This window comes from Prionailurus bengalensis, chromosome C2 (assembly GCF_016509475.1).
Source record: "Prionailurus bengalensis isolate Pbe53 chromosome C2, Fcat_Pben_1.1_paternal_pri, whole genome shotgun sequence".
Taxonomy (NCBI): Eukaryota; Metazoa; Chordata; class Mammalia; order Carnivora; family Felidae; genus Prionailurus; species Prionailurus bengalensis.
This window is the reverse complement of record NC_057350.1, coordinates 59,769,093-59,788,001: the sequence shown is the minus strand read 5'-3', so window position 1 is coordinate 59,788,001 and position 18,909 is coordinate 59,769,093. Positions and strand designations below refer to the sequence as shown.

The 18,909-nt window shown below is 40.4% G+C and overlaps 1 protein-coding gene across 1 annotated transcript; it reads left to right on the top strand.

Moving 5' to 3' along the window:
* Positions 1-1,238: 1,238 nt before the first annotated feature.
* Positions 1,239-16,399, top strand: NEPRO (nucleolus and neural progenitor protein). The gene is made up of 9 exons (XM_043594189.1): positions 1,239-1,586; positions 3,692-3,846; positions 7,380-7,459; positions 7,837-7,968; positions 8,620-8,697; positions 9,370-9,731; positions 9,876-9,937; positions 12,730-12,983; positions 15,771-16,399. The coding sequence occupies exons 1-9, from the start codon at positions 1,484-1,486 to the stop codon at positions 16,231-16,233; spliced, it is 1,689 nt and encodes a 562-aa protein (XP_043450124.1). The 5' UTR covers positions 1,239-1,483; the 3' UTR covers positions 16,234-16,399.
* The last annotated feature ends 2,510 nt before the right edge of the window (positions 16,400-18,909 follow it).

Sequence of the window (18,909 nt, the reverse complement as noted above, 5' to 3'; positions counted from 1 at the left end):
AAGATTATATGGGGCTATTTTGGCAGGCCCAAAGTAATCACCAGGGTCTTTCTAAGAAGGCAGGAAGATGAAAGAGAGTAGGAGAGGGTGGTGGGAGATTGGAAGATGCTATGTTACTGACTTGGAAAATGGAGGATGGAGACATGAGCTGAGGAATGCAAGTGGCCTTTAGAAACTGAAAAAAGTAAATGAATTCTTCACTTAGAACCTCCAGAAGGATCCAGCCCTGCCAACTTTAGTCCAGTGGGATCCATTTTGCCCTTCTGACCTTCAGAAATATAATGTTTTTTAAGCAACAAAGTTTGTAGTAATTTAATACAGTAGCAAAAGAAAGCTAATACAGAGGCCAATTCAAGGCACTATGGTAGTCTATGTCAAGTTATGGAGTGGGGATGGGATGTTCAGGAAGAACTACCCAGAGGTGATGACACCAGAGCTGAGGAAGGGAGACTGTGTTTCAGGGGATGACCCAAGTGGAGGAATTAGTATTTGCCAAGGCACACAGGAAGAGCATGGCAAGTGTTTCAATAGGGCAAGGTTACTTGCATTAAACAGTAGAAATAATAACAATATTGTGATAGGAGTAAGTTACCTGTATGCCAGACACTGTTCTAAAGCACCTTACAACACTGAGGTAGAGACTATTATTTTCATTTTACCCATAAGGACACTAAGGTTTGGAGAAGTTACGTAACTCTCCTGAGAACTAGAGCTAAAATCAGAACCTTGGTGGTCTGTCTCCAAAATCTACGAATTGCCTCTGTAATACACTACAGTGAAGGGCTTATTCAAGTAAGGTGACATCATTGTAGCTGAAGATAAATAATCTATTAGAAAGTTATTAATAAGGAGAGGATCAGCAGAGCTTGCGATACCATCTTGTCTTAAACAATGATAGAGGACGGGGTTGATAGAGTCAGAGGGGCTCTAAGTTTCTTTGATGTGATGGCAGTTTTCCTGTTGGTGAAGACAGAAGGACCTTCCAGACAAGGTAAATGCCGTCTTCTGTGTTTCAAATGTCACACTTTGCATTTCTTTTATTTCATTTCCTCCTCCCCCCAATGTCTGATGTGCAGATAGGGGTCTATGGGTGGCCTCAGTTATTACAACTGTAAAACGCCTTGAAATAATTCCAAACTTGGTTGTGCCGCAGAATCCCGTGGGAAGCCCAAACACAATGCAGATTCCTCTCCTCATTCGGAGATTCTTATTTAGTAATACTAGGATGGGGCTTCCACCCACCCCCAAACTCTTCCAAGTGAGAGATTCTGAAACACCGCCAGGTTTTGGTGATTAGGGACTCTCCCAGTCCACTGTATTTGGTGCACGATTCGTGAAGGCCCCGCCCCCACCTCTGGGCCCCGCCCCAGCACCACCCCTTGCCCTCTTCCTCCCCCAAATCGCCTCTCACCTCCCCTCCCTCCGTGGCTCCGTTAGGCCTCGCCCAGCTCCGCCTTTCCCAGTACCTCCCCCGCGTCCCAAGATGGCTACGGTGCCGCCGGGCCCGGAGCCGTGGAACCGCGTAAAGATCCCGAAGGCGGGGAGCCACAGCACAGTGACGGTACAGGACCCCGATGCGGCGCTGGGTGAGTGAGGGGGCCCGGCGAGCCACAGACGTTTCCGGAGGCGGTGTCTGACCGGGCCCAGCGCACGTGCGCAGGGGGCGGGACTTCCTGAACCCGCGGGACACTGGGAAGGGGCGCGGGGCAGGATCTGACTTGGGGTGCGTGGGCTACCGAGTTACCCGGAGAAGCCTGTGGTGCTTCTGACTTTGGCGTCCCCCCTTTAATTCACTGTACCTACCTCACGGCCTGGCTGGAGCGATGAAGGTCCGAGGCCCAGCCCTGCGGCCAGTGGGCGGAGACAGGTGGACGTGGCTAGCGTTAGGGAGAAGTATTGTCTGGAAACCCTGGGCTCCCCACAGGCCACTAGCGGCCCCGTTCACCCTGAAGTCTGTTGCCTGATATTCTAAAAGGGCGCTGGGGCACGCTGGATTTAGACTGCAGTCCTTCTGGGCCTCTAGTTCCTTATCTGTAAAACGGGGTTAGTCCTCCCTACCTTCCACCGGCTTTGGGAGCATCTAATGATATAATTAGGGGAGAGTGCTCTTAAACGAAGGTGTTTTACCAATAGTACTGCTGTTTTTAGGCAGTAGGGCCCAACAGTTAGGAGCCAGATTGGGTTTGAAAATCCAGGCACTTCGCTTTGCTGGAGCTGGGCAGGTTGGGAAGTGTCGTTATTTAATCTTCCTGTGCCTCCGCTCATTTTTAAGTGTGGATAAAGAATAGCACCTGCCTCAAAGGGCTGTTTTGAAGAAGCGTTACTGTTATAAAGCATTTGGAACAATGCCTAATGCGGAAAATAAACACTCAAATGATAGTTAATATTAAATACAACCTATCTAATCATGACATCCTCTTCCCCATCCATCCCCAGGCAGTTTATAGATCAATCTTCCCTCTTCTTCTATTCAAAAGTTCCTTAATTTTTTCAATGTTTATTTATTTTTGAGAGAGAGAGAGAGCACGCGAGCATGCGTGGGGTAGGGGCAGAGAGGGAGAGACACAGAATCTGAAGCAGGCTGCAGGCTCTGAGCTGTCAGCACAGAGGCGGATGCGGGCTGGAACCCACTAACGGTGAGATCAGAGACCATGACCTGAGCTGAAGTCTGACACTTAACGCACTGAGCCATCCAGGCACCCCTATTCAAAAATTCCTTAACAGGATTCCTATCAGGCATGGAAATTCAGTAACTCATTCTCCATCCTCATGGTAGTCCATTCTGGCTTCATATAGTTCGGACAAAACAAAATTAGGTTCTCCCTGTTGTGTAGGAATCTGCCTTTGTGTTATTTCCACCTAGGATGATAGTGCTACCCTTAGAGCCACAGAGAAACACATGAACTCCATCTTCTACTTCACAGCTTTTCGGACTAGGAAGCTGTTATTTTGTTCTGCTGAGCATCCTGTGTCCAGTCGGGCATGCATCAAATAATGGAACTTCCAGTTGCCATAGTGGTTTCTCTTTTCTGAATATATTCTTACCTTAAAGTACCACTGCTTTTAGGAGTATGATTTTATTCATTCTGCCTTGCTTATGTACATAACTGGGGATTTAGAGAAGTGTATAACAGGTACCCACCATCAAGGTAAGTAGGTGTAAGAGTCCACCACATGATGGCAAAGTCTTCATATGAAAGATTATTAAAAATCATAAAAAAATGTGTTACAAAAATATACTTTCTTGTTTAAAAGTTGTTCTCTTAATGATTTTGGACTTTGTATCTGTCACCATTTCCATCTTCTCACATACTTAGAATCCTTAGTTATGTTCTTATAGCTAAAGCTGGTTATATTAATTTGTTCTTAATCCCCTTAATAAGGAAAGATGTTCCTTCACAGTGTTTTTATATAATATACTTAATGTAGAAATACATATTAAGTTTTTTTTTAATTTTTTTAACTTTTATTTACTTCTTGAGAGACAGAGAGCATGAGTGGGGGAGGGGCAGAGAGAGAGGGAGACACAGAATCCTAAACAGGCTCCAGGCTCTGAGCTGCCAGCACAGAGCCTGATACAGGGCTCGAATTCACCAACTGTAAGATCATGTCCTGAGCAGAGGTTGATGGTTAACTGACTGAGTCACCCAGGCACCCCCAAATTAAGTTTTATTAAATGTCTCTGGTTTAGACCTTTGTGTTGCAGCTGTAATTAGAGAATGTGGTCTTGTTACACTGTCACTGAAGAGCCAAACCCTGGATGCAGAAACAGATGTGCTATGTGCAGTCCTTTACAGCAATCACTACAGGATGGGCCACCACAAGCCCCATTTAGCCCTCAAACAGGTAAGGAGGAAGCCCTGTGTTTATGACTCAACGTGTTTACTTGGTGAAAATGAGATCATACTGCCACTTAATATTTTGTTATGTATGGAAACTTAGTAAATTACTTGTGACTTAATAGATCTTCAGTCCAAAGCTGCATGTGGGCTTTCATCCCTCCCACCCCCACCCCGAAAGCATTTCAAAACGCAACTTCTTTAGAAAGGAACTATGTCTAATTCTTCCCCAGTCTTGTTTCTAGTGGGTAATTTTTATGAAAAGTTTTCTTCATTATATATAATCTGTATTGAGAATGCTTTTGCCTAGTTCACAGATAACAGTGATTTAAGCAAGACAAAGTGCCGGATTAAAGAACAACTTCCTGAGCATAATCAAAATCCTAATATCATAAAAAGAACAAAGTCATGGTTTATATATTGTGGGACATATAATCTAATCAGTAATATATTAGAGTAAATGGCTATATAACAAGTTATGGAAAGTGGTTTCCCATAATTTTTAGACTGGGCCCTCTACACTACAGGGCTGAGTCTCCTAAGCTGGGTTCTTTATAATCTCATTCATTCATTCACTTTATTAATTCTGCAGGTATTTTGTGTAGCCCTCCCCCCCCCCCTTTTTTTTAGAGAGGGTGAGGAGGGCCAGAGAGAGAGTGGGAGAGAGAGATCTTAAACAGGCTCCATGCTCAGCACAGAGCCTGACACGGGGCTCCATCTCACCACCCTGACATCATGACATGAGCTGAAATCAAGAGTCTGACACTTAACTGACTGAGCCACCCAGGCGCCCTTTTTTGTAACTTCCTATGTGCCAGGTACTGTGCTTGGTGCTCAGTATACAAGGTGAAGAACACAGATGTGTTCTCTAACCTTACAGATTCGTGCTTTCTGGTTAATTTTCTGCTCCCATTACTTAAGGCAAAAAAAAGATGAGAGATTTCTTCTTCAAAGAAAGATCTGGGAGCATGGTCTTTTCCTAAGTTTTCTTCTCTGGGGCAGCTTTTTATCTCATGAGTCTTTTACTTCAAAACCAAACTTGAGTATATTTCAACTTGAAAGTGTCAGATTGAACCTGCTTTTCCTTCTGGCTTTCCAAGCTGTGAATAATTACCCAGTCAGAAAAATCTGGTGTTCCATTTTCTCTGCTTCTTCCTCTTATGTAGCTCTCCCATAAGTCAGTTGATTAGTCAAAAATTTTCTATGCTTCTACACCCTTATTCTAGTTCTGGCTGCATCTTCTTTTTTTTAGACCATGTAAACTTTTAATTGTCTTGCTATCCTAATTGATCTTTCCTCAACTCCAGTCTTTCCTATACTCTGACATATTCTATATGCCAAAGCCGAGTTAATCATCATGAAGCACAGCTTTGATTTTTATTAATGGTTCTCTACTGGCTCCTGAGTAAAGATGAAGCCTCTTAGCTTAGCTTGTAAGATCCTCCGTGATCTGGCCTTTTCAGTTTTCTGTAGCTCAGGCTTCTCTCTCACCTTCATATATTTTATATTCCAGACAACCTGAACTCTTCACAGGTCTCGTGCTCACCACATTTGTTCTCTCACCTGAACATTTGCTTATCTGGCTCTGTATATTTAGCATGCCCAGACCCTCCATCTCTGCCTGGTAAAAGCCTTGCCATCCTGTAAGTCCCATTTCAAGCTGTCCAGCAGTGATAAACTTCTTCCCAAAGAGTAACATGAGGGCATATTGTGGTAATCTCATTTTAAGTTGCATGTTTTGATTATTAGTGTGGTTGACCTCTTCTTTTTATGACTGTGGGCTATTTGGGCTTCCCCTTTGTGGTTCTCTTATGGTATTGAGTACAGTCTGCATGTGGCAGTTATTTGTGTATGGTTTATTTTTCCTGCCATCCCTTAGAGTAGGGAACATGTCTCATGCTCCTGCAACTACCATCTCCATTACTACTGCTGCCTTAGACCTGCTTAACATTTCCTTATTTACTCAGTACTGTCATCTACGTTATTTTTTCTCCCTTCAAAGAAAGAGTAGTAGAATTACCCTATCTCTAATATTCCCATAAATGAAGCACAAAAAATAGTCAATTCCTCTTTCTGTGTGACAAGAGAGTATATGAAGACTGTTATGTTCCTCCTTGTTCTGCCTTGCTTAAATTCCCAAAATGATTTTCCCGTTTTTATTTTTGAACCATAGCTCACCTACTGTATTTCCCAAGTGCTTTCCCATCTTGGTTTGTCAGTACTTCTCTCAAAGTATAGGATCCGGAATTAAAAACTGAAAAGATAGGAGCTAACCCCAGAGAATTTGAGGATCGTTGCCTTCACTATTCTGAAAGCTATGCTGTTATAACAGAATCAATACTGAAATTTTTAGCATATATATAGCGTTAGCAAGATATTATCTTTGCCAGTGTCAGTGCCCATCCAGATTTTTACACTCTTCGAAGTCTGGATGCCATCCCATGCATGCCTTTTGTGTGGTATTTCCTGGAGATCATAGAATTCTTACCACATTTTGTAAAATGGATAGCTTTTTCTTGTTTTGTTATTAAGTAAAAATGCTACTGAGTGCCTTCTTAACACTGTGCTAAGTACTGAGTTACAGTGGTGGATAAGATAGATGAAATATACTGCCCTCATGGAGTTTACACTGTAGTTGAGAGGAGAAAGGCCATCAGTCAGTCCGTCCATCGAAAGCGTCATGGAGAAAAATAAAGCAGGAAAGGGTAGAGTGCTGAGGGGACTGCAATTTTAAATAAGGCACATCTTTTATTTCAGCATTTAAATATTTTGTATGTCTTCTTATTTTTACTACTAGGTTTTTAGCAACTAGAGATGGGGGAGTGTCCTATACTATTTTATTTCCCAGCATGCCTTGCGTAAAGTGTCCCGTATATACTTGTAAAGTGAGTAAATCACTTTGCTCATCTCTGAGGCCATTTACAAGTTGTTGAAATCAAGTAGTTAATTAGTCTACTATCTTGTTTTAATGGTCTCACTGTGAGAAATCATGTTGCTTCAGAAAAATGATAATCTTGAGAATAATCTCATACTTACTTGAGTGCCCTTTATAGCATCAATCACATCCTGGCATATAGTAAATTCTTAGTTATAACTGGGTTTGAGAAATGTGTTCAGGTGGGTTAATTTCCAATTTTTGAGCAGGAGCAATTGCTTTGGGCTACAGATTATTTTACCTAAAATGAAAATATTCTGTAGTGTTCAGTGTATTTCCATACTTTGAATTTTAAAAAAAATTTTTTTACATTTATTCATTTTTGAGAGACAGAGAGAGACAGAGTACAAGTGGGGGAGGGGTAGAGAGAGGGAGACACAGAATCTGAAGCAGGCTCCAGGCTCCAAGCTGTCAGCACAGAGCCCGATGCAGGGCTCAAACTCACAAGCTGTGAGGTCATGACCTGAGCTAAAGTCCGCCACTTAACTGACTGAGCCACCCAGGCGCCCCTTCCATAATTTGAACTTTTGCGTATCTTTGCTTTCCTCGTCCCATCAGTGGCCATGTCCGTATTCTACGAATTTGAGCTACTCTTCCCCTTCCAGGTTGAACAATGTTTAAAACGTTTGAAAAACATGGATTTGGAGGGTTCAATTCAACATCTGTCTGAGTTGTTTTCTTCCAAGTAAGTGGTCCAGCTGCTTTGTGATGGGCTTTGTGGTGGGCTGGGAACTCTGTCTTTAGTGCGGTCTCTCTTTGGACTTTGCTTGGTGTTGGGATATAATCAATTGTGCTTCAGTTGTGCAGATTTTGTTTTAGTAATGGGCACCTGGTATTTGTGAGAATGTCTCCTCTGTTGGCTTGTGGAGGGATGGCAGGATACTGACATCTGGGTCACAATAGATTACATTGAAATATCAGTGTCCATCAACTTGAGTAAGTCACTGTTGAGCAGAACTATTTCAAATTGAGCTTCAAGCTCACCTGCACTTGAAAACTGCTATGTAAGAGCTTTATAATTAATGAACTTTAAGAATAAAAAGATTTCCATTTTTTGTGAAGTGAAAATCATCATGTAACTACCGAAGCATATGTCATCCCTAGCCAACCAGTGGTTGAATTGGTGCTCATGAAGATTTTGGGAGCCTGCAAGTTGTTACTTCGCCTCTTGGACTGTTGCTGCAAGACATTTCTGTATCCTTGAATCAACTGAAATGCCTTCCCCTGAATTGGAATTGTTTGGATATATTTAATAGTATTTGTTTGAAAGCTAGGAGGTTTGTGGAAGTTATAACCTATTCTTAACATTTTGCTTCTTGGCCTCCTTTTTCTAGGAATTGCTTGATACAGCCATTGCCAGAGACTGCCAGTCTCTTTCTAACATGTCTTATCTTAAGGGCACTGATAGAAATTCTTAATCTTAGAAGTAAAATAATGAGTGTTCTTGCGGAGTACATGTTACTTTAAGTTTCCATGCCTAAAACAGAACATGTTTGTTTGTTTTTTAATTTGTTTTTAATGTTCATTTATTTTTTGAGAGAGAGACAGAGTGTGAGTGGGGGAGGGGCAGAGAGAGGGAGGGAGACATAGAATCTGAAGTAGACTCCAGGCTCTGAGCTGACAGCACAGAGCCCGACACAGGACTTGAGCCTGCAAATCCTGAGATCCTGATCTGAGCCAAAGTCGGAGGCTTCACTGACTGAGCCACGTAGGCGCCCCCAGAACATGTTTTAAAGCTTTAATTTCTTCAAGAAAATTCTATTTCCAATCTGTTTCTTTCATAAATGTAACTTGCAAAACCCAGTTACTTTGGTTTTGTTTTCCAACTTTAACTTGATTCTCCAGCTTGACTGTGAAACATCTAGGTTTACAAGAATTCATTATTTTAAACCTTGTGATGGTTGGGCTGGTGAGCAGGTTATGGTATGTATGCACCTACCTCTGAAATCCTTCATTTGTTTTTCATCTAACTCCACCTAGGTTTCTCATTAGTGGTTTTCATATTTGTTTTCCTGTGGGATGCTGATGGTGCAGGGGTTCCATTTCTTCACTTGGTCAGAGTTTATTTGGGATGGATTAGGAACTAGAGTGTTGATGGTTATGTCTTTGATGTCTTAACCTGGGTATCTCAAGTACTATTTCATCTTGTTTATTCTGCTTATTCTTAGGGGTAACAACATTAGAACTACTAATAACTAACATATTATTTTAAAATGTCAAACCTTCCATTCTTTTCTATAATGAAAATAGCTTTAATTTTTGCTGATTATAGTAATAATACATGCTTATTTTAAGACATTCCAAAAAAAAAATAAAGAGCGAAGAACCTGAAATTTACCTAAAATCTCACCACACTTTACATTTTGTTGCGTATCCTTTGAGACATTGTTCCATGTAGTACTTAAAGTACATTTTGTACTTGGATTTTTCTGTTCGGGCTGGACTAATCTGGCTCTATGCAAATATGTCCCAGAGCGTTTTTTATCTGTGGTGGCAGATTGATCGACATTTATTTTCAGCTTTGAATCTGTTGTGGTTATTAAATAATCTGCAAATTATATTTACTGGCTAATTCATGACCTTCTCTTTCTCTAGGGTTCTCTATAAAGGTGTTTTAAAAAGGCTGACTTCTTTATATGAGCCATTGTTTGGATTGCTTCATGAAGTCTCTAGGATTCAACCACTGCCTTACTTCAAAGATTTTACCTTTCCTTCTGATATTGCCGAATTTTTAGGACAGCCCTATTTTGAGGTCTTTAAGAAAAAAATGCCCACAGCTTTTGCAGCTAAAGGAGTAACTAAATTGTTAAATAAACTGTTTTTAACAAAAAATCAATCACCAAGGTCTAGCAAAGAAACTGTACACAGAATTTCCAAAAAAGCTAAGCAAATGAAGATCAATATACAGAATAATGTGGATCTTGGACAGCCAGTAAAGAGTAAGAAAATCTTCAAAGGTAATTTTTTCTTAGCACATACTCATCTAATTCCCTTTATTTCTTTTGTAGTAATTTGGCAAGAAATATTATATACTTGAGAATTCATTGATTTGAAAATTGTTTGCTTAAGTCTTTGTATCTGTGGTCTCTCCACCTCTACAGAGAAGTCATCAGAATTTGATTTGAGAGCTTTCTGCAAACAGCTGAAGCACAAGGCTATTCAGGTTTGTCTGGCTTCTATTACTATGGCTTATGATTCTGCTACTTTATAAAGTAGATACCACTTACCAAGGGCAGAGATTGAATCCTCTGTTTTTGTCACCAGCTCTCGGCTTAGTGCCATCTTAGTTCTCAGCCTGTTTCTGAATGAATACAGGCACTCCCAAAGGACTGAGTGTATCCAGGAAATTCAGTTTATAGAATGCCTCCAGAAACATTTTACTAAGCATTTCACTAGAGTTTTAAATTGCCCTTAGGATCCACTGCAGGTGTGGATTATATTAAGAGTATGCACTTTGTAGTCAGACAGAAATGGTTTGAGTCCTGGCTTCAGTTGGTACTAGCTGTATGACCTTATATAAGTTTCTTGACCTGTCCAAACCTCTGTTTTCTTTTTTTTTTTTTTTAATTTTTTTTTAACGTTTATTTATTTTTGAGTCAGAGGGAGACAGAGCATGAATGGGGGAGGGTCAGAGAGAAGGAGACACAGAATCTGAAACAGGCTCCAGGCTCTGAGCTGTCAGCACAGAGCCCGACACGGGGCTCGAGCTCACGGACCGTGAGATCATAACCTGAGCCGAAGTCGGCTGCCTAACCGACTGAGCCACCCAGGCGCCCCCAAACCTCTGTTTTCTAATAATAGTATGCACCTCATGGGATTATGCAGTTTTAATTCAGTAAAGTATTCAAAGCACTTAACTGTTGTTAGATGTCATTAGCTACTTTTTTCATTGTTACTGTCATCCTTGTCTTTGTCATGAGGCTTCACTTTCTTTCCCTGTCAGGGTTCAAGTTTTAACATGATTCCTCTTAGTATCTGTAAATTCTGTTCTGGACCTAGCAACAGATAAGGACATCAGTGTCACCCTCTTTCATGTGGTAACTACTTGACTTCTATTACCATCTGTTCTCAAATTGTTTTCTCCTGGTTTCTCGCATGGATTATTTCTTCATTCTATTTAAGAATTCTTAATCATTTCTAGTAAGTCAGAGTACTTTCTTGAATGTTTATAAGGATTCTAGCTTGGATCTATATTCTGTCCAATTTATGAGTTCCAGAGGGAGGAATCATCATCATCATCTTCATCAGTGTCTTCATCATCATCGTAATAACAGCTAACACATATACTGCACTTACTCTATGCCAGGCAGTGTTCGAAATGCTTTACATGTATTAACCCCTATAAACCTTGAAAAAGCCCTGTGAGGCTGGTGATACTATTACTGTTTCCATATTTCAGCTGAGAAAATTGAAGTATAGAAGGGATAAATTGCTCAGGCCACACAGCAAGTACGGGGCAGAGCTGGGATTTGAACACAGGCAGTTTGGTTTCACAGTCTTTGTTCTTTACCATTACATCAGTCCCCCAAATAGCTTTGTCAGCTGTCTCAGGAACTGTAGCTCTCTGCAGTCCATCCTGCTGTTCCTAGGTGAGCTGGTTTTGAAGCTGGCTGGTGGGTCAACTTAGTCATGACTCATCACTACCACATTTCTAGCAATTAGCACTAACATGCTCAGCTTGTTTTCAAGGTCAAATTTCTTTTATCAGTCACCAAGACAAAGTATTGCTATGTCTCTACTTTTACATTTTCTATTACTTTTTTAATGTTTTTCTTGAGTGAGAAATTTGGAAGAAGGTAAATTTTGAATGAAGGATGAAAGCAAATCTAGTAAGTGGCATATTTTCGTAAACAATAAAAGTTGGTACAATTCAAACTCCACTTGATATAGAAAGATGGGGTTGAAGGGGCGCCTGGGTGGCGCAGTCGGTTGGGCGTCCGACTTCAGCCAGGTCGCGATCTCGCGGTCCGTGGGTTCGAGCCCCGCGTCAGGCTCTGGGCTGATGGCTCAGAGCCTGGAGCCTGTTTCCGATTCTGTGTCTCCCTCTCTCTCTGCCCCTCCCCCGTTCATGCTCTGTCTCTCTCTGTCCCAAAAATAAATAAACGTTGAAAAAAAAAATTTTTTTAAAAATAAAAAAAAAAAAGAAAGATGGGGTTGAAGAGACAAAGGTGCCACATCAAAACATGGTTGAATTGGAAATGATGCTCGGTTTAAGCATTTTTAACATATTTTCAGCAGCCATCCGTATCTCCATGCATTTCCAGTGACGTTTGTGACCCAGTGTTGAGGGTAACTTAGGGTATAGAAATAAGTGAAAAACAAATCTGTGGTAATCCAGTAGTATCTAGGAAAAGGTCTCTTCAGTGATTTTTTCCTAGATAGACTTTGACCAATATTTATTCATTTTTATGTATAGGTTAAGTAGGTTATCTGTCAGAATATTTATAGTATACTTCCCATCTATGTTTCCCACCTGAATTCAGTTAGAGATGAGATCTATTGTTGCACAGAGGGGAAAAACATCTTGTGTTAGGAGCAGTTGATAAAAAATTAAGTTTTTTGAGGGGCGCCTGGGTGGCGCAGTCGGTTAAGCGTCCGACTTCAGCCAGGTCACGATCTCGCGGTCCGTGAGTTCGAGCCCCGCGTCGGGCTCTGGGCTGGTGGCTCAGAGCCTGGAGCCTGCTTCAGATTCTGTGTCTCCCTCTCTCTCTGCCCCTCCCCCATTCATGCTCTGTCTCTCTCTGTCCCAAAAATAAATAAACGTTGAAAAAAAAAAAAATTAAAAAAAAAAAAAATTAAGTTTTTTGAGACAAAGAAAAGCACAGTGAGCTTAAAAAAAGTTTTCCTTCTTAAGACATTTTCTAATTCTCATGGTGAGTTAACTTTTCTTTGTTGTTATGTATTTGTAACTCAGTAACAAATCCAATATATTTTTTTCACCTTTCCATATTTCAGGAGACCAGCGTTAAATGTTCTCAGTCCAAACTAAAGGCAACCAAACATTCTTCTCAGAGAGCATCAGGAACTCCCTGTGCCAAAAGTTTTGTGCAAAGATTTCGAGGGGCTAAGACTTTCACTCAACTTTCTGAAGAAATTCAAATGGCAATTTTGTGGTGCAGGAGCAAAAAACTCAAGGCTCAGGCCTCCTTCCTGGGTAACAAACTTCTTAAAAGTAACCGGCTTAAACATGTGGAAGCTCAAGGCCATAGGTAGGTATATAATAAAAATTATATCCTTAACTTTTGCTGTTGTCATTTAGGCAAACCTATATATATTCAAGTCAGCTTTTTTAAAAAAATGGTACGTCCAGTAGCTCTAGGGGGGCTAAAAGAGGGATCTATTCCAAATGCAGTTTTGTTTGCTTTTGTTGGGCACAGCTTTATTATTGAGAGGAAGAAAGTTAACTTGGTTAATTGGATTTATTCACTTATACTCTTCCCCATTCCATCTGTTAATTCAGAGAACCTTAGGAGTGTCTGTGGTATGTTAAGCCTGGGGATACTCCTGTGTAAGACAGACTTAATTCTCATGGAGCACTAGCTCTAGCCCTTGCTCTCATAGGAGAGACAGCCAGTCTGCCCTCAGCTTCAGCATAGCAGAATGAGGATGTGAGAGCAGAAGCAGTCTGCCTCTTACAAGGGCACACACCAGACTCTGGGGTTAGGGTCAGGTCATGTTCGTTCATGGGTGCCAGATTCTCCGGGTATTGATTTCCTCTTCTTGTAGTCCTTAGGGTCACAGAACCACTTAAGGATGATTATCTTTTATTGTGACCAGTATTACTTGAAGCACTACAATGAAGTTAGACACTTTAGGATTTTATATATATTTCATATATATATATATATATTTTTATATATTATGTATATATATACATATTTTATACATTTTATATATATTATGTGTGTGTGTGTATTTGTGTGTGTGTGTATATATATATATATATATATATACACACATATATATATATATATATATATATAGTTTATTTAGAGAAAAACAGAGTGCAAGCAGGGGAGGGGCAGAGAGAGAGGGAGACATGGAATCCGAAGCAGGCTCCAGGCTCTATGCTGTCAGCACAGAGCCCAACGTGGAGCTTGAACTCACGAACAGCGAGATCGTGACCTGAGCCGAAGTCAGATGCTCAACTGACTGAGCCACCCAGGCACCCCTAGGGTTTTATATTTTTATTGAAAAATAATAGATGCCCATGGTAACAATTTCAGACCACTGGCTGCAAAGATCAACAAAAACAAGTTTTTAAATTTTTTTTTCAATGTTTTTATTTATTTTTGGGACAGAGAGAGACAGAGCATGAACGGGGGAGGGGCAGAGAGAGAGGGAGACACAGAATCAGAAACAGGCTCCAGGCTCCGAGCCATCAGCCCAGAGCCTGACGCGGGGCTCGAACTCACGGACCGCGAGATCGTGACCTGGCTGAAGTTGGATGCTTAACCGACTGCGCCACCCAGGCGCCCCAACAAAAACAAGTTTTGATTAAGAGCTATGAGAGAAGTTGTTAAGTATTCCTAAGGGATGAAATTGTTGGAAAGGTATCTACATTAGCGTCCCTTAAAGACCTGTAGCCATCTAAAAAGGATCTATTCTAGAGTGGAAAACTCAGCCTGAGACAGAGATGATAATAAATAAAAGTTAATGAGAATGGTAACAAACTAGTGTTTATTTGGTTCAACCATTATTCCATACCCCACAAAGATAGCGCTCTTTCAAACTGCCATGTTTTGCTGTTTCAATAATATATTTATAGTCCAATTTATAATTTATTTAATGTACACGATAACTCTCTGAGATAGGCAGTATTACTCTCATTTTGTAGATGAGGAAATAGGGGATTTTGATTAGGTTATTACAGTTGGGAGATCTAGAACTCCATTCAGATCCTCTGATTCTTTTTTCATTTTTTCTATTCCCATTTTAATTAGGAGGTACACTTAAAAATTACCACTTATAGTAAGACAAGTAAAAGGGTTTGGAAACTGATCATGATTCACTACATTATAATGGGCTTTCTCAAAGTTATGTATTTATTTAAAAAGCAAAAGAGGGGGCACCTAGGTGGCTCAGTTGGTTAAGCGTCTGACTTGGGCTCAGGTCAGGTCATGATCTCACAGTTTGTGGGTTCAAACCCCGTGTCGGGCTTCATGCTGCCAGTGTGGAGCCTGCTTGGGATTCTTGCTCTCTCCTCTTCCTGCCCCTCCCCTACTCATGCTTTCTCTCTCTCAAAATAAATAAATAAATAAAATTAAAAAAGAAAAGAAAAGGGAAGGGTGATGGGGTAGAAATTACAGACCCATGCTAATCTTTTGAAATCTATCACAAGTGGTGAGGGAGTTAGCAAGGTACTGATACACCTTGTGGCAGTATACCTTATTCAGAAGCAAAACACCTAAAATGATCAGCTATTTGAGTTCTGAATTCCCAAGCTTGAAGATGGTACATGAATCACAATTAGGGTAGCCCAGTTGGTCTATGCCAGAAGCTCTATCTTTTCATTCTTAAACTCTCTCTTCACATTTACTCCTTTTCCCTTATTTCCTTCTACAACATGAAGTTGTTTATTCAGATATGAAAAATCCAAATATTCCTAATTATGATATATCCTTTCCTCAGCTCCACCCCTATTACATTATGAACAGTAGTTATCAGGGAAAAGCTCTGACACTAAAGTATGGAGGTATCTCACCATTCAGCTACCTTGCTAGGCAGTTGTAGGAGCTACTTTACTTTGGGAACATAATGGGCACATATTCGTCTACAACCTGAGTCAGAGGAAACCTTTGCTCTGAAAACACAGATTTGGGTTCAAGCTTCTATTTCTTTATTTTTTCCGATGATTCTGGGGTTGTACACGGGCACAAGACTTAGAGATAAATTGTGTACTTTTCTGTTAGGTGTTGGTAAAAGGAAGACAAAAGTTTTTGAAAATGTTTTCTGTGTCTTAATCCCAGATTTTTCCTTTCTCTTATCCTTTAAAGTTTACCAAAGAAACTAAAGTGCATAAAAGCATCTATTTGCAACTGCCTTCTTCGTGGCTCAGGAATCAAGACTTCAAAGCATCATTTGAGACAAAGAAGATCTCAGAGTAGATTTTTACTGGGACAGAAGAGACTGCAGAGAAAGTTGCAGTTGACTCTTTCAAAGGAAATTCAACAGTCCCCTCAAGGGATGCAGAATGCTACAGATAGCAGAAAATGGAAACGCTCACACTGTTCAGTTCATAGAACTGATCTCTACCCCAACAATAAGCAACTCTTGAGGAGCAGAGTTTCAAATCCTGTCATACAAACTAAAGAGAAACAAATTCGTGAAAACCTTACAGGAAACAATGAAAATGAAACTAATTCATGGACAGTGATGCAAATGAACAAACATAATACATCAGGAACCATTAAGGAGACAGATGACATTGATGATATTTTTGCCTTAATGGGTGTTTAAATGCTCATATATGAGACATTTAAGTGCTTAACAAACTGGTCCAGTGTTCTGTTTTACGTGGAACTTGCTGAGTTCTGGAAAGATTTGGAAATACTACTTGGACTCAGGAGCTTATTTAGTGTAACGCTGTACAGCAATAATGTCAGTTCAATAAATATTTATAGTAGCTCTGTGTCATTTAATTGACAAGTACTTGACTACTAAATAGTCAAATTTTGACTTTGTACCAGGGGTTAAGATGAAAAAATTTACCATATCCTGTCCTTGAGAAGCAGATGTAATTCCTTAATTAAAGCTGGTGGGTCCCTGGGGCACCTAGGTGGCTTAGTCGGTTAAGTTAAGTATCCCAGCATCAGCTCAGGTCATAATCTTACAGGTTCATGAGTTTGAAGCTCACGTCACGCTCTGTGCTGACAGCTCAGAGCCTGGAGCCTGCTTTGGATTCTGTGTCTCCCTTTCTCTCTGCCCCTACCCCACTCGTGCTCTGTCTCTCAAAAATAAACATTAAAAAAAAGGGGCGCCTGGGTGGCGCAGTCGGTTAAGCCCCCGACTTCAGCCAGGTCACGATCTCGCGGTCTGTGAGTTCGAGCCCCGCGTCGGGCTCTGGGCTGATGGCTCAGAGCCTGGAGCCTGTTTCTGATTCTGTGTCTTCCTCTCTCTCGGCCCCTCCCCCGTTCATGCTCTGTCTCTCTCTGTCCCAAAAATAAATAAACGTTGAAAAAAAAAAAAAAATTTTTAAAAAAGAAAAAAAAAGCTGGTAGGTCCCTTAAAAACTGAATAATTTTATGATTTACCAGGGAATTAAGAACTGAGTAATTAGGTTGATAAAAACCTACTCTGTGCCTTAGATATATGGGGATGGGCTGGGATGGAAAGCAAAGTATCAAGGAGTACTTAAAAGGTCACTTTGGTCTTATGGCTCCATTTTAGGTAAGTCCCCCTCTGAACACCAAGGTTTGTAGCTTCTAATGGTTGTGCATATAATTCTTGATTATATGTTAGAATTAATCATCAAAAAGGACTAAAAAATTGTGCCACTAAGTGTATTATCAGGGACTGGTCACAACCATTATTTCACTTCATCTTTTCACCATACCTCACAGAAAGGCATATTAAAATGCTTTTGAAGATCTCCAAAAGTTTCTGGGATTTTTTTTTTTTTTTGGTTTATTTATTTGGGTGCCAGTGATTAATTCCAAATAGACTTTTCTCCAAAAAGGACGTACGGTGGCGTATGGTTATACATGAAGTACAAGATAACAAAATAGAAGTAGATGAGGAAGTCAAATGAAAAATAAAGCTTATTGGGTGCCTGGGTGGCTCAGTCGGTTAAGCACCGCATTCTTGATTTTGGTTCAGGTCATGATCTCACAGTTTGTGGGTTTGAGCTCTTTGTGGGTCTCCATGCTGATGGTGCAAAGCCTGCTTGGGATTCTGTCTCCCTCTCTCTCTGCCCTCCCCTGTTCTCTCTCTCTCTCTCTCTCTCTCTAAATAAATAAGTTAAAAAAAAAAGAAAAGAAAAAGAAAGCTTAGTTTACACAAAATAGACCCAGTGGTGAGGCCACACATAAATTTATAATTTGGTGCTGATGCTGTCATCTGATAGTTGTATACTGTTTGTACCATTACTCAGAGAGGATAAATCTTATGTGTTTTCAATGATACAAGGTTTGATGTATTTTTCAAGTGTTCTAGTTTACTAAAATTAGGTCAGTACTATTCTATTTGTTAAGTAGGTTGTAGCCTTAAGTTTTATGTTATATATGGATGTAGAGAAAAATAAAACAGTGCCCTAGTATATACCGCATCCTTCTTTTCCTTGGCCATCTTCATTTTATTTCCTTTCCACTCCTTATCTAGCCCTATTGTTTTTTTGCACATTTTCCCACTTGTCTACACTAGTGGTTCTCCTACTTGAGGCTGTTTTGAGAATCACTTGGTGGGTGGTTTAAAAATGGGGATTCCCTTCTGAAAGACTGATAAACACAGCCAGGGGCTGGGGACAGAAGCCTGCATTTTTAGCAAGGAGCTCAGGTGATTTTGATGCACACAGCCTGCAAAGCAGTTAAACACTGCTTTAGCTTCTTTCCTGGAGCCTTGCTAAATATCCTGATTTAATTCAAAGTTCTTAATAAATTTCTAGTCCCTTTTCATTGTATATATTTTTCCTGGATTCCTACAGAGTAGGTAGTAGCTACTTAGTACCTTAAAACATGGATAATACTCATTCAGGACAAGTCTAAAAATAGCCATCAGCTTCTATGATTCTAAGATTTAAGGGCCAATCTTGTTTCTGCTTTTATTCGTTTATGACTCCAATGAGTTAGTTTCGCTGGGCTTGGATTGCTTCATCTGAAGTGGCATTATTGTTCAAGAATCATAAACTTTTACAGTTGAAAGAGACTTTGGAGATTATCCCTTATTGGAAAAACCAGTGTTCAGTGAGTTAAGGAGATAACACTATAAAGCCTGGATTGGACTATAGGCCTAACACTTTTTTGTACTTCATTAATGTTTCTTTGGAGTAAGATTCTTCATCTCCTCCCTTTCCCCGTCTCTTGCTCCTTAGAATTCTGGGGGAAATAGTAAAAAAGCCTCACATGTGTCTACAATGTGATAATTTATACAAATTTGTAAGAAATGCAGTATTCTAGATGTTAATCTTTCCAAACAATT